At 35.6% G+C, this 15,062-nt stretch overlaps 1 protein-coding gene and 1 long non-coding RNA gene across 7 annotated transcripts in view; one reads left to right on the top strand and one right to left on the bottom strand.

Moving 5' to 3' along the window:
- Nucleotides 1–15,062, top strand: part of LOC144965825 (solute carrier family 22 member 16-like) — a 69,684-nt gene that overhangs the window by 15,812 nt on the left and 38,810 nt on the right. Inside the window, exons 1-3 of one of the 5 annotated variants that reach the window (XM_078901582.1) lie at nucleotides 4,306–4,444; nucleotides 12,427–12,584; nucleotides 13,589–13,788. In XM_078901582.1, the coding sequence (XP_078757708.1) occupies nucleotides 4,437–4,444; nucleotides 12,427–12,584; nucleotides 13,589–13,788 (366 nt within the window). In that variant the 5' untranslated portion in view covers nucleotides 4,306–4,436. Of the gene's footprint in view, nucleotides 1–4,305; nucleotides 4,445–10,788; nucleotides 10,970–11,562; nucleotides 11,953–12,029; nucleotides 12,245–12,426; nucleotides 12,585–13,588; nucleotides 13,789–15,062 lie in introns of those variants that run through there. The other 4 variants (XM_078901584.1, XM_078901583.1, XM_078901586.1 and 1 more) reach the window with 4 other exon arrangements.
- LOC144963774 (uncharacterized) lies at nucleotides 8,581–10,324 on the bottom strand. 2 transcript variants are annotated; one of them, XR_013643705.1, is made up of 3 exons: nucleotides 10,133–10,324; nucleotides 9,400–9,826; nucleotides 8,581–8,878 (listed from the first exon to the last, which is right to left on the bottom strand). It is a non-coding gene; the product is annotated as an uncharacterized LOC144963774 (long non-coding RNA). The 2 variants fall into 2 exon arrangements; XR_013643704.1 differs by lacking the exon at nucleotides 10,133–10,324 and having other exon boundaries at nucleotides 9,400–10,126.

The following is a 15,062-nucleotide window of genomic DNA, read 5'->3' as shown; positions in this document are numbered from 1 at the left end:
ATAATAATAATAATAATAATAATAATAATAATAAATGGCATTTATATAGTGCTTTACCCCGTTGTCACAGGGTCTAAGCGCTTTACAGTGATATAAAACAAAACATACAGTGTGACAAGTTTGATGGAAACGTGCTACGATTTCAATTTAACAATAACAAAATATGAAAAAAATATCTACCCAATCGAAGCTTTCAACTAGTGAAAAAAATTTAAAAAGGATAGCGTAGAAAAAAAAAAGATGATTCTATTGTCTTCGGTATTTGTGGCTCATTGATGAATGAGTATAATAACTTATTATAATAGCTTGTAGAAAACAGTCATTATATTGTCTTCGGTATTTGTGGCTCATTGATGAGTGAGTATAATAACTTATTATAATAGTAGAAAACAGTCATTATATTGTCTTCGGTATTTGTGGCTCATTGATGAATGAGTATAATAACTTATTATAATAGCTTGTAGAAAACAGTCATTATATTGTCTTCGGTATTTGTGGCTCATTGATGAGTGAGTATAATAACTTATTATTATAATAGCTTGTAGAAAACAGTCATTATATTGTCTTCGGTATTCGTGGCTCATTGATGAATGAGTATAATATATTATAGCGTGTAGAGAACAGTCATTTTATTTTGTTGGGTATTCGTGGCTCATTGATCAATGCGTATCCACGTTTTCAAATTCTCGATCTAGTATCAGACCTTTCTGCTAGGAATTGGAAAAAAATCGTAGTTTTCAAAGGTGATTGCATAGTAGACATTATAACTACCCTTAAAAAATATCGTTTGTGTTTAAATACTCGTACATTAAATTAATGATTTAAAATCCTTTAAAATCCTCTGGCAACAAAACTTTATTTTAAAGAAGTTTATAGAGTTAAAAATCGTTATATAAGTGCCAATTCGGACCCAAAAATGTATAAGTCTACGAAATTGTCGTTGTAATAGGCAGGTCTGCTAGTACGAGACCCAATCAACTTTTCCAAAATGTAAAGAAATAACAAAGTATAACGTGCACAATAAAACAGTCATTCTATTCTCATGGAAATTCCTTAATCATTCATGGGTGAGTATCTATGTTGTGCAATTATTGATCTGGGCTCTATATCTACCTAATCGAAGTAGGGAAAACAAATAATAATGCCTAGCGTGCCGTTATGTGTCTAGTTTTATGACAATCGCCTTCGGGTCGGAAGGTCCAGGCTTCGACAAATAACAAAAAAAAAAAGCGTGCAAAACAAACAAACAAACAGCCCAGTCATTGTGTGTTGGTCCGTTATATTTCTGGATGGCAATACTGTGAGCTTCTTAGCCAAGCGCATACTATCTATATCCACCCAATCGACTATTTCAACAGGTAAACAAATAACAAACTATAGCGTGGTTAAAAAAACAGTTATTTTATTGTCATGCGGGATTCCAGAATCATTGATGAGTGTGTATCTATGTTTTGAATTATCGATCTGAGTTCTATTGATGCTATACGTTTAGGCAAAATACTCACAACATCCGCCAGCCGGATATATAGCAGAGCGACACAACAATGAATGTTTTTTGTATGATTGATATAATTTTGTGAGAACTAATCGCCAAAAAGACTGTCTAGAAAACAGTCACAAAAGCTGAGTGACGTCAATTTCGTTCCTTCTATATCTACCCAATCGAAGCTTTTAACGGGTAAACGAATAACAAAGCATAGCGTGCAAAAACAGTCCTTCTATTTTCATGGCGATTCCAGACTCTTTTGATGAGTAGGTCAAAGGTCGTGTTGGGATCAATTTGAAAAAAAGAGAGATGGTAAAAATCGATCCTGTCCAACTCGTTGCTTTTCAAAGCTGTGTGCTCACGGGAAGAGATGGACATTTGACGAAATATATGTGTAATGACAATGAGTGTTTTAAAAAAAGGGAAAAGAGAGAGAAGTGACAGATTAATATGGAGAACTAAGATATCACAGCGTCTGCGAGCCGAATCAGGGACTTAATTGGTATTTATGTTTCGCCGAGTAAAGAGAGAATGAGAGGGAGAACAATTGAGTGATAAAGGGGAAGGAGGGGGGGGGGGGGCAGGGAGAAAGAGGGAGGAGTAGAGAAAGGGAAAAGGAAGAGAGATAAATAGAGAAAGAAAGAAAGAAAGAGAGAGAGAGAAAGAAAGAAAGAGAGAGAGAGAGAGAGAGAGAGAGAGAGAGAGAGAGAGAGAGAGAGAGAGAGAGAGAGAGAGAGAGAGAGAGAGAGAGAGAGAGAGAGAGCAAGGTTTACAGACCAACAGCAACATGTAACTTGTTAGGCGATATTATAATTATTATTTGACATAGACAACACTGTTAACTGCCGTGTACTCATTTTACACATGCGTACGATGAGATAATGTGAGCAAAGAGCCTTTTTCAAGGACTCAACTATGTGCCGAGAAGACTCGAACCCAGGACCTTCCGATCCGAAAGCGAGTGTCATACCACTAGACCAGAATATAGCCGCACAAGGATTATCAAAGTAACAATTTGGGTCCCAGCTAAGGTGAAACATATAAATCTGAAAAGGTTTGTATGAAACGGGGCCACACAAAGGAAAGAGAAATATACTAGAAAAAGAATCATCCCAAAAAATTTTAATATCGCCTTACAGGCGTCATGTCTCGTCCTACATGTTAAGTGTTGCTGTTGGCCAGGGACCCCTTGTAAAGATCATTGAGCACGTTTAGTGGATTTTGCGCTATAAACAATCTCAATTTCTAATTTGTTTTTTTGATTGGCCTGCCTCGACTAGATATCGAACACAGTCGAAAAAGACTGACTTTTTTTGGGGATAATTTTTTTCTTGAATTTTACTCTTTGCTGTGTCTGGCACTTTTTCATACATACATTTTTTAGTCGTAGGGATTCCAAACTCGATAATGAGTTTCAAAAGGCGCATGGTGATCACTTTAAGAAAAAAAAAGGAGAGTGGCAAAAGTCGATCTAGTCCTGCTCATTGTCGCTCAAAACTGTGAGCTCACGGACAAAGATGAAAAGATATATGTAATAATATTGTGTGTAATGGTGGTGAAAAATATAGAGAATATAAAGAGGTGACAAAAAATAAATATGTACATTTATATAGCGTATTTACACGAATTCACCACGCTCAATGCGCTTCATTATATTTCATTAAATTCCCGTCCCCCCGCCCCATCAGGCAAGTTTGTGGCTTTGCTTCACATTTAACTCATCGTCACAAATCGGTATCTTGTTTGGGCTTATTTCGATGTTCAAACAGTTATCTGCCGTACTCTGAATACGTATTTAAGAATTTGGCCGGAGAACTCGTCCTTAAAAGACCGATCGATTTAAATGACCCTCATCTTGGCAAAAACTCTCAAACATGGGACCTCGCGAAGTCTTCATTAAAGTCGCAGATTTGAGAGGTTTTGCCAAGACGAGGGTCATTTGAATCTATCGATATTTGAAGGACGAGCTGTTTTTTTGGCCAAATTTCTAAAATGCATGTCTTTCCCCGAGTACGACCGGAGCCATCGTTAACATAATATAGCCTGAAACTAGAACCCTCCAGTACTGGCAGTTTGACATCATTTTTTAGGCTTGTGTAGCTTCTAGTGAGTTGTCGTTAGTAGAGGTCAAGGAAACAAGTTATTTCATTTGGTTGAACTATTGAATACAACTCACGATTTGTTTACTTTTGTGGCAAAAGACTGGCATTTTGACGTAATTCTTTGGTCAGTGTCAGGCTATAACTTTACGATGGCTACGGTACGACAAACTTCATAGTTAAAATGTGACGTCATAAGTGAGAGATGAAAACTAATTAATGTCTCACGTTTCTTTTCCAGTCAAATTTACTTTAAACTAACTTTTTGGCACATGCTTGACACGACACAGTATCACAGTATCGTATTGAAACGATTATTGGTGTCACATGCATGTTCATATATACCCATAACACACAGACACATACACACACAAACACACACACACACACACAGCCACACGCACGCGCATCCTCCTTGAGTTCAAGTATTATCATAAATTTCACAAAACTGTCAACTCAGCGAAAAAGTATCGACACAGTGCATAGCAATGAAGAATTTTACATACTACTGAATGTGCTAAAGTTATTTTATAAAATTGTTATAAAAACGTTTAAAACATATATAGTTTTGTTTATCATTAAAGTGACAAAAATGTCACTTACGATAGTTTATGAAATCAACAACTACAGCAACAGCAACATACACTCAACACAGCAAAACACAAAATGCACACTCATACACATAACAGACTGTCTGATTCAGTCATCCTACCCGTTGATTCCAGTGGTAGATATGTTAACGATCCGAACCAGTAATGTTGATAAGATCTACATGAATGGGTGCCTTTCAAACCGATCCATTTATAAATTAGTTTTTAAGGATTGCTTACTGCTTTGTGACTATAACAAAAATGTACAGGTTAGTCTTTTAAATTTGATTTATCTTAACCCCCTCCTTACCAGCCGTTTTCTAGATTTTCCCCAACTAACACAAAATAGATTTTTCATCACTCAGACATAATAGCAGTAAAATTCTTGCGATACATAGTTAATAGTTTCTGTAACAAACCATATCCTACAACACATTGTTCATTTTCTTTAAAGTTTATGATGTACCAAATAATAAGAAAAAGGTTGGTTGTATCATAACGAATGTGACGATTTTCCTATACTTGGTAAGAAGAGGGGTAAGACTAGATATTACTCTGCGGATGACGCTCTTTTTATGAAAAATATTGTTTGCATTAGATACTGTTTTAATGTAAGAGAGAGAGAGAGAGAGAGAGAGAGAGAGAGAGAGAGAGAGAGAGAGAGAGAGAGAGAGAGAGAGAGAGAGAGAGAGAGAGAGAGAGAGAGATAGAGAGTGCCGGGGGTGGGGGGGGGGGGGGGGGTTAAGGGCGAGTTGTTACCATTAAAAGTTGCAGCTCGTCACCTCAAAACGATGTCAACGTCTCGGGTTTCACCTTTGACAATAAAACACGATTACGCAATTAGTTTTGAAGGGGATAATAATAACTTTTCAGATAATAAACAAACACCAAAAAAAAAAAAAAACAAAAAAAAAAAAAAACACACACACACACACACACAAAAAAAAACTCGAACTTTTATAAATTTCCTGTTATTTTAACTTTTATAATCTCCTTTGTGGCATCTGAGTCCCTCTAACAGGATACTGTTTTGAGGGCGAGGGGTCACATAAAATACTGATCTTCTGAACGACTTTTACCCATCTGTCAAAGCAGGTGTAAAATCAAGAGAGTGTTTGCATCTTCTACTTCTTGATCAGGCTTGAACTTTTTAAGAAAGGTTGAAGGTTGAATGATTGTATCTCGTGTCGTTTATTATTTCCCTTTTAACCTTATCCATATCATATTGATTCACAATCCTTCCCTGCGTTATTTTTATTTCGTCGAGTAACAGCTTAGGAACCAGGCACTGGTGTGGGTAAGAAAAAGTCACAAGAAAAGGTGTGTTTGAAATAATTCCAAATTCCAGACAAAACATAGATAACAGTCCATGAAAAATAAACTATCCCAAAAGATCAGCCGGCGTTATAATAGCAATAATAATATTGGTGATGATGATGATGAAGATGATGATTATAATATTAGTAATAATAATGATAAATAATAATAATAATAATAATAATAATAATAATAATAATAATAATAATAATAATAATTATTATTATTATTATTATTATTATTATTATTATTATTATTATTATTATTATTATTATCATTATTATTATTATTATTATTACTACTATTATTATCATTATGATAACACTGATCACATATGTCAGTAATCTGATAAGTCATGTGATCACTCCAAAAAAATATAATCAAGTCCATTATCGGTGCTATTGTGTAAAGCTATTTGAATGTTTGATGCAGCTGTATTTATTGTTATGACGAATCGCATAACAATGTAGTTCCTGTCATTAAAGATTTTACTTCAGAGGACAAGATGACGAGTGTCAAAGGCATTTCATGTCCACCAGGGAATTCAGAAGCGGGATCTTAATATTTCATTGAGTACGAAACTTTGCACATATTGCTGTCATGTCATGTTAACAGCATTTATCTCTGTCTGAAAAAAAAGTAACATCGCCTAACAGGCGTCACGTCATGTCTCATCCTACATGTTAAGTGTTGCTGTTGGCTACAGAGCCCTTGTAAACGCTTTGATAACGTACTCGTATAATAGATATTGCGCTATGTAAATGCTCAATTATTTTTTATTGTTGTCGTTAATGGCTGAAGAAGGATTTTGAGCCCGAAACGCTCCGTGATTGGAAACATGTTCCTTTTCGAAGCTGTTATATTCATTTTTGTTCATTACTTTTTAAAGATAGTCTAACGCATTAAGATCTACTTTTAGTAAAACCAGATATGTGCAGGGGAATAAAAATGTTCTCTCTTTTTTAAAGAAAAATTTACAAAGGGTATTAGGAAGGCTTCACAATTATTTTGTTGCTATAATGCTACAGTAAAATCGGATTTTCCCCACAACTATAAGGGGTAGATGCTGTGATGACATAATACTATCTGGCGGTCAGGCTCATGAATGTTGATAACTTACCTAGTGACTTAATTATAGTCAAACGACCTTACTCTGAAAAAACAAATTTTGAAAAATTTACCCAGAAAACGTGTCCTTAAAGATTAAAATGATCCAAAAAACGTTCAAACCTTGGACTTCACATTATGTAAGTCCCCGATTTGATAGTTGTTATTTTTTGTGTGTCACAAGATAGGGGCCACTGTAATCGATCGATATTTGAAGGACGGTTTATCTGGCAAAAAATTCAAAAACGTGTATTATCAAACTACGGCAGAATAGATAGTAAAATTGTGATTGCTTTTGGGAGTGAACGCAGATGTCATCTTAATCTCTAGATTCACATCTCTTACCACAAAGAAAGAGAATGCATATATATATATATATATATATATATATATATATATATATATATATATATATATATATATATATATATATATAGCCATTCAATTTTAGTTTGAAAAATTAAATTAGAACATTGCCAATATTAAACCAAAACAAAATTAGAAATAGTTACTTATTTTTACTTTCATCAAAATTAAACTCAATATTATGGAAAGTGTTTTGGAGATGTAAACGTTGTTATTAGCATGTTTTTAAAATTTTGAAATAGTAAGCATGATTTACCCTGTAATCTCTCTTCAGTTTAAATATTGTATCGTGGTAAACCTCAATTTTATATCAAAATTTGAGGACAGAACATGGATAATTGATGTTAAAGGTAAAGTTTACAATTTATGTAGCACATGGAGGGAGAGACTCAAAAAATGAAAACTGAATTTCATATAATATTGCTATTGTCCGTAAATATTTATTTTTAAAACCCTGATTTTCTCCCGTCATTAAGGTTGTCAAGGATAGGCACTGTCATCAATTTAAACAGTTTTTATTTTTGTCTTTCTTCATATTCAGAGCAATAACTAACACAGATCTCATCACTGCGTTTGAGCAAATAATTATACTTCTTTAAATCATTCTGACTACCCTGCCTTATATCATCCTCTGAGCCTGAACGCTGTTTAAGTAGTAGGTACCTTAAAAAGGATTAACACATGCCTACAAAATTCGACTGGAGTCCCGATAGCTCAGTTGGTAGAGCACTTGTTTCACACGCAAAGGGGTCGAAACCATCCCGTATACAGTCGAGATTTTTTTCTGACCCCTGTGTCCATCCAGCACTGACTGGGTAGCTGAATCTGTTATTTATGGCGGAAAGACCTTTGCGATAGACTAGCGACCTGTCCAAAGGTAGCAAGCAATTGCTATTGTCCGTTTCACGCTGTAGAAACAGGGGTAAACCGATTGAGCTTGTTAGCTGCACTGTCTATTCACTCTGAATAAATTGAAAATGTAACAAATTCAATCTGGAAGTCGATGCCACGTCTGTGTAGGAGAGTGGCAAATAGGAGTAGAGAGATAGGAGTCAGATAGTTTCCCCATAGACTAGTTATCTGGTGCCTCTGTTATTTTTCCCTGTTATAGTCGGGTAAATAGTTCCTGACAACTTGACTGATAGTGAGAGAATGGTTTAGGTTTAAAGAAATAGGTAACAGAAGTAGTGGTAGAGTATTGGCACGTTATATAGTGATAGGTAGGTTCAGAAGGTAAGTATTAATCCTCGTTAAAGAAGAAGTACTTTAATATAAATCAACAGAATTGGATTCAGTAGTCTGATGTCACGCCGCCCGACAACGGCGGCCATCTTGGTTCTAAACAAAGAAAATCATTACGTTTTATTCTTCATGCTGGTTAGAACTTTTCATATGCCTTGTGATCAGAATGTGTAAAAGTCAAAACATGATCAAATTTATGGGGTTTTTTCCTCTAGATACGCTTTTATGCTCGCCCGAAATATTTCATACGACGTCCGCCATTGTTCCGATAGTTTAGAGCCAGTGTTACTAAGTTACCATGCGTCATTAGGAAGGAAGTGACGTTACGACTGTTGAAGAGTATTGCCTCATACAATAACAAGTTAACACATCATTAGTCAAGGAATATTAGTGTTGGTTTTAATTCATTACATTTAGGATATGGGTATTTAATTGTCATCCCGTATCACAAGCTTTTCACTTTTCTTTGTAAGGATGCTTATCTTTGAGGTGACTGGTGGCGGCGCCAAGGTTTCTTCTGTTATATGGATCAGGGGCCGTTCCCTTCCAGTTGTCTCAGTGTATCGCTTGTAAGAATTCACTCTGTATCCCTTGTAACCAAACAACCGGTTGCTTGTTCTCCAGATGCAGGTTTAGTCGGCAACCTGATGCAGGTTTGGTCAGTAACCGATCTGTGAAAATACGGGAGCAAATATTTGACCGGGTTGCAACATTTTAATATTCCTATGAATGATGGGGTCGTGAGGGATTTCACTTAATACCCTTGGCGTCACCACTGATTTAAAGTTGTGTTAGTCAGTAATTTAATTAACGGGACGCATGGAAAATAGTGGGATTGGGAAAGATAATTATCATGAGAGCATAACAATCAATCCATATAAATACTAAATAGAAATATCGTGTATTAGCGATATCACATTAGTAAATTCAATTCGTGTAATGCAATTCATTCACTTGGAAGGCATACATAATACAATAATATATACATATGTAAATATATAGATAAAGATAGTGAATGAATATCATATAATAACACGAGTTATCAATACTGTTAATAACATGAGTTATTTATTTCTGTTATTTTTGGTTATCTACTTACGGCCAGGCGAAACACAATATTAATTTTCACTCCTACACACACTAGTTTAATTGGCATTTATTAATTTTAACACAATGTATGTCCATCACCTACCCTCATTCACACATGTTTCTTGCTATGAAGAACTTCCGAGTTCCCTAATAGAGGTAGTGATCTCTAAGCAGATTAAATGGGAGAGAGTGATATGGATCACTGTTATCGTTTATATGTGTTTCTCTCGGGAGTTGGTGAATCACAAGGAACCAATAATATTCCAGGATTTGGCCTTGCCTGGCCCATTACTGGTTGTTTCTTTAGATCACTCGTGTTCTGTGTGTCATCGCTGTTAGCGTCTGTAATCTTGTTAATTCCTAAATAGGTCGGTTATGTGTGCCCGTTACAATAGCGGTCCAACAACATTGTCCATCTCACCTAGCACCAAGGTGTGAATTGAAGCAGTTTCAATGCAGTGTCAACTCCTTAGCTTAAATATATGGCCTTTAATTGTACCTAGGGCGATAACGATTAACACATGGCGACGCTGTGACAGTAGGTATTAAGAATATGTATTGATTTATTTAAAATCCTGGGAAAGTTGAGAGCGATTTGAAATATATCACAACTGTCGAGTCCTTGGAAAAGTCTCTTTACTCACATTCTCTCACATTACTCAGGTGTAAAATGAGTACCTGACCGATAACGACGTTGTCACTTTTAGAAACAAAATTGTAATATCGTCTAACAGGCGTCATGTCTCGTTCTACATGTTACTGTTGCTGTTGGTCAGGGACCCCTTGTAAAGCGCTTTGAGCGCGTTTAGTGGATATTGTTCTATATAAAAGCTCACGGTCTTTTAAAGTACTGTTCTATGGAAAGACATGCATTTGACAACTTGGCTAGAGGACTCGTCCTTGAATTAACGATATATTTAAATGACATGGCAAAACCTCTCAAGCCTGGGATCTCGTGAGGTCTTCATAGAAATCCCACGTTTGAGAGATTTTGCCAAGATAAGGACCCTTTAAATCGATCGATATTTGAATGACGAGTTGTAAAATACATGTTTTTCCCAGAGTACAGCAAATATCTGGTGAATGATTCAGACTGACAGTAATAATTACCATGTGTTGATTTATGACATCGATTTTTCATATCCTTTCTTAAAATCCGTTACGCTACGCCGAGTTTATTGAGAATACTGGATTCGTTATAATATGTGATATGGTGAAATAATATACCCATTGGATATTAACCTCCCGCTGTTTAAATAATGAATAAAATACACGTACACATCGAAATTTTTTAAAAATCAATTTTTGTTGGCCAATAATCGGCCAAGTCTGTTAACCCTCTCCTTACCAACCATAGTAAAATCGTCACATTCTCATTCGTTACGATCCAACCAGCACTTTTATCATTCAGATTTCTTTTTGTAACTCACACAGTTTAAAGAAAAATGTTTTATTATAGCTATAAAAACGTGATGCTGTGTTGTAGAGTTCATTTTGCTGATCAATATTATGCATAGCATGTAGTTGTTGCTTTTCTGTTTTAGTAAGAAGAAAATATTATGTGTTGGGTAGATGTGAAATTTTGGGGAGAATTCTGAAAAGGGCTGATAAGGAAAGGGTTAATCGAAACAGTGCTTGTTAAATACACAGAATACAGAAAGGCTCGTAAGATAGTAAGACATAATTTATTTATTTTTTATTGTACGTATTATCATTTAAGAATTGTCACCCAATGCGGGTGGTAGACACGATCTGTCGAAATAGAAACAAAGCAAAAACAAAACAAAACTGCATTTCCACTGCGCAATATCCACTAAACGTGCTCAAAGCGCTTTACAATGGGTCCCTAGACAACACTAATATACTTAACATGTAGAATGAGACATGACGCCTATAAGGCGATATTACAATTTTGCTTCCTCCGTCAGAGACAACGCTGTTTCCGGCCAAGTGCTCTATCCGGAGTCCGATGAGAAAATGTAAATAAAGAGCCTTTCCAAGGACTAAACTATGCGCCACTCAGAGCGGGACTCGAACCCTGGACCTTCCGCTCCGAAGGCAAGTGTTATAACACAAGACCGCATAACGATACAATGACGTAAATCCAAATAATAATAAAATCACTCGATGGAATAAATTTGTATATCTATGTAGCCAATTCATATCGTCTGTTTGAATTCCAGCCTCGTCCATAAAGGACGTGAGGCGGGATTATCAGATTTCTGCAGGGTGAAACGGGCAGTAGGATTGATTGGCCTGCCATTTTATTATTCAGTCGCACTCTGAACAAATAAAAACCCATTAAAAATTTTTGGCTAGGAAACTCGTCCTTTAAATTTCGATCGATTAAAATGAACATTTCCTTGTCAAAAACTCTAAAACCCGGGGTCTTTTTAATTCTCAGGTTCAATAGTTATTGACAAGATAAGGTCAGTCTATTCGATCAGTATTTAAAGGACGACTTTTCTGGCCGTTTTTATTTTTCGAAATATGCTTTTTTTCAAAGTACGGCACTATAAGCGTTGGCCAAACTCCGCTCCCCTCTCCCTATCCGGCCTTCCCACCAAATTCGGGCCCCTTTTAGGTCAAACCATTCGTACTTTGCAATCAATCTTGGGTGAACAGGGCACCCAGTTTACATCGACCCAAAGAAGAGGTTAGATGAACCAGGGAACTTTAATCAGACATGTTTAGCAATTTTCTGCGGTTCTCTTGAAAATCACGTATTTAAGATACAACGTCGCAATTTTGAGAGTTTTTAGCATAACGGGTTTTTGAAGGACAAGTTTTCTGGCCAAAAGTTACAAAAATGTGTTTTTCAAATTATGGCAATGTGACCATTATCATTAGTCACTAGATAAGTTATGTACATTAAGGAATAGTTTTCTGGCAAAAGTTGTTAAAAGATGCTTCAGAGTATGACAATGTGGTCATTATTTAGTCACGAGGTAAGACATTCAGGAATAGTTTTCTGACCACAAAAGTATGTCCATTATTTTGTCACGTAATATTTTGTTTTAAATTTGTCCCGAAATCTCGTCCTGAATTTAGATAACTTACCTAGTGACAATGACAGGATAACTCCAAGGCCTGACCTAAAGTTTACTTTTTTTCTTCATTCCTTTCACAGATCTTTGGAACGAATGATGGCTACCGGAAGTGAGTATCATCTCGAATCCATCTACCAGGCGCTTGGGCCCAATGGGAGATTTACAAAATTCCAGCTGTTCATAATGTGGTTTGGATTTGTACCCACTGCTCTTCAACTCCTGTCAAATGTATTCATAGGTAAGACCCCTAATTTGTGACAAATTGACTCAATTTGGTAGTATATCGATGTCTGGACGTACCAAATACTTCTCTGTGTCTCCCATATGTCTGCATTTTAAGTGATGCATTTCCATTGTTTTTGTTGTTGGCTGAAGAACAGCTATGAGCCCAAAACATTCCGTGTTTGATGATTTGTTTTGTTGTTTTTTATTTGATTTTTTTTGTCCTGTTATATTCATTTTTGCTCAATAATAAATTCATGTTGTGCCCAGACACAGATATTATAGTTGCTTGACCTTCCCTTTCTCACTACTCATACAATGAATGAAACATAACAGAAGACGAATGGAAGATGCCAGAATAGCGTTGATAAAGTGAATAAACAAAGTAATAGTGATGGGACAGGATTTTTCCTTAACAATGCTTTTCTTACATCCATCATTCCTCTTAAGTGTTTAATTCATCGTATTTTTTTGATAAAGGGGAAATCCAAAATGTCCACATTATCTGTGTTCGTTGATTAGTCTGAAGCTTCCATTTCATTTCAAGTTGTTATTTATTCCCTCGAGCTTTAGGCAGCAACATTTTCATTATTTCTTCACTGTTCCCACTCCTAGGTGAGCGATCTATTCAATTTTCGTCGCCCCCCCCCCCCCCTTTTTCCCCCCATTTTTTGAATTCTCTCCCATCACATGTGTGATGCTCGGATTCGTTGACAACTTTCAAATCCCGCTTAAGGTTTTATCTTTTTATGCCGTAAGTTGCGATGTTATTTTCATGTTTTGTTGTTGTTAAATTGAATTCGTCTCACTTTTCCATTACACTTACTGTAATATGTTTTGTTTTCTATGATTGTAAAGCTCTTCGAGTATGTGACAACGGGGTGAAGCGCAAGATAAATGTCATTATTATTATTATTATTATTATTATTATTATTATTATTATTATTATTATTATTATTATTATTATTATTATTATTATTATTATTATTATTATTATTATTATTATTATTATTTTTGTAGGTCTTGAGGTTCCTCATCAGTGTGCTCCACCTGGCAATGAGTCAGAAATTCTTGATGACTTCAAGAACTACGAGAACGTAACCGTGGAGTACAAACAATGTGAGATTTACATCAAGTCTGGGGATATTGTCCTTAAGAAAGAAAAGTGTATCTACGGTATGGTGTACGATGAACCTGTTGACTCGTCTTTCGTATCAGAGGTATGTGGCAATATTCAATCTTACAGGATTTCATCTATCATTGTTGTGCAGAGATATATCAATAAAGTTTAAACCATCCACAGCTTCAGTCTCACCTTGTAATTGTGACCAACAGCCTTAAAACGGTATTATTTCGGGGTGATTTAGAAGCTAGATACAGAATATTGTAGATTGTAAGAAATATGAAAGCTGAGCTAAGTTTACATATTTAATTTAATTTGAGAAAAATTTTTGAGTGGCAAAAGTACATTCCATTAATTCTTGACATTTAATATTGACTTTAAAATTATAACAAAATATTGTATCCAACTAATAATAAAAAAAGAACAAATAAAAAGAACCCCAAGCATGAGCGTTGATAAAGAACAATATCCACTAAACGTGCTCAAAGCGCTTTACAAAGGCTCCCTAGCCACTTAACATGTATGACAAGACATGACGCCTGTCAGGCAATATAACAATTTTTTTAGGGAAGTTATCACGCTGTTAATGGTCAGGCACTCATTTTACACCTGAATACTGTGAGAGAATGTAAGTAAGGAACCTTTTTCAATTACTAAATTATGCACCGCTCAGAGCGGGACACAACACTGGACCTACTTATCCTAAGTGTTATACTACAAGACCATAAAGCGACATATAAGCCAAACATTTAATATTGTGGTAAGAAATATGAAATCTGGGCTAACTTTACATGTTTTATTGAGGAAAATCTTTAATTGACAAAACTAAATGCTATTAGACTATATCTTGTAATTTAATATGTGACTTTAAAATATATTTTTCTAAAAAATACCTGTGTTATTCATCCCAATATAGATACTACCGTTTTAAGGCAATGAATCACATATAAGAATGAAGAAAATAAAGTAGGTTGAGTTCAAATCTTGGCGGTTTAAGACATATTATAAGGCCCTCGTCTTTATATCTACTCAGAGTAGTCCTTCATGGGTTTCTATATCGTGAAATGGACAAAAGCTTGAGCTTGCTACCGTTTTGAATAGGACGATAGCCCATGGCAAACGCACTATCCACCAGATTTAACAGACCCAGCTATCCAATCACTACTAGGATGGAGCAAGGGGTCAGAAAAAATATCTCAAATTCACACGGGATCGTTCTCGGCCCCATTGCGAGTGAAGCGATTGCTTTCCCAACTGGTGGTTTAAAATAGGTACTTTGTTTACTTTTCTCTATAACAAAACTTAATTTTATAATAATTTTATGAATGAATTAGACAATGACATTGTGCCCGATGAGACGGGTGTCACATA

This window comes from Berghia stephanieae, chromosome 2 (assembly GCF_034508935.2).
Source record: "Berghia stephanieae isolate SIO BIC M18660-M18661 chromosome 2, UCSD_Bste_1.3, whole genome shotgun sequence".
In the NCBI taxonomy this organism is placed as follows: domain Eukaryota; kingdom Metazoa; phylum Mollusca; class Gastropoda; order Nudibranchia; family Aeolidiidae; genus Berghia; species Berghia stephanieae.
This window is presented reverse-complemented; position numbering and strand designations above follow the sequence as displayed.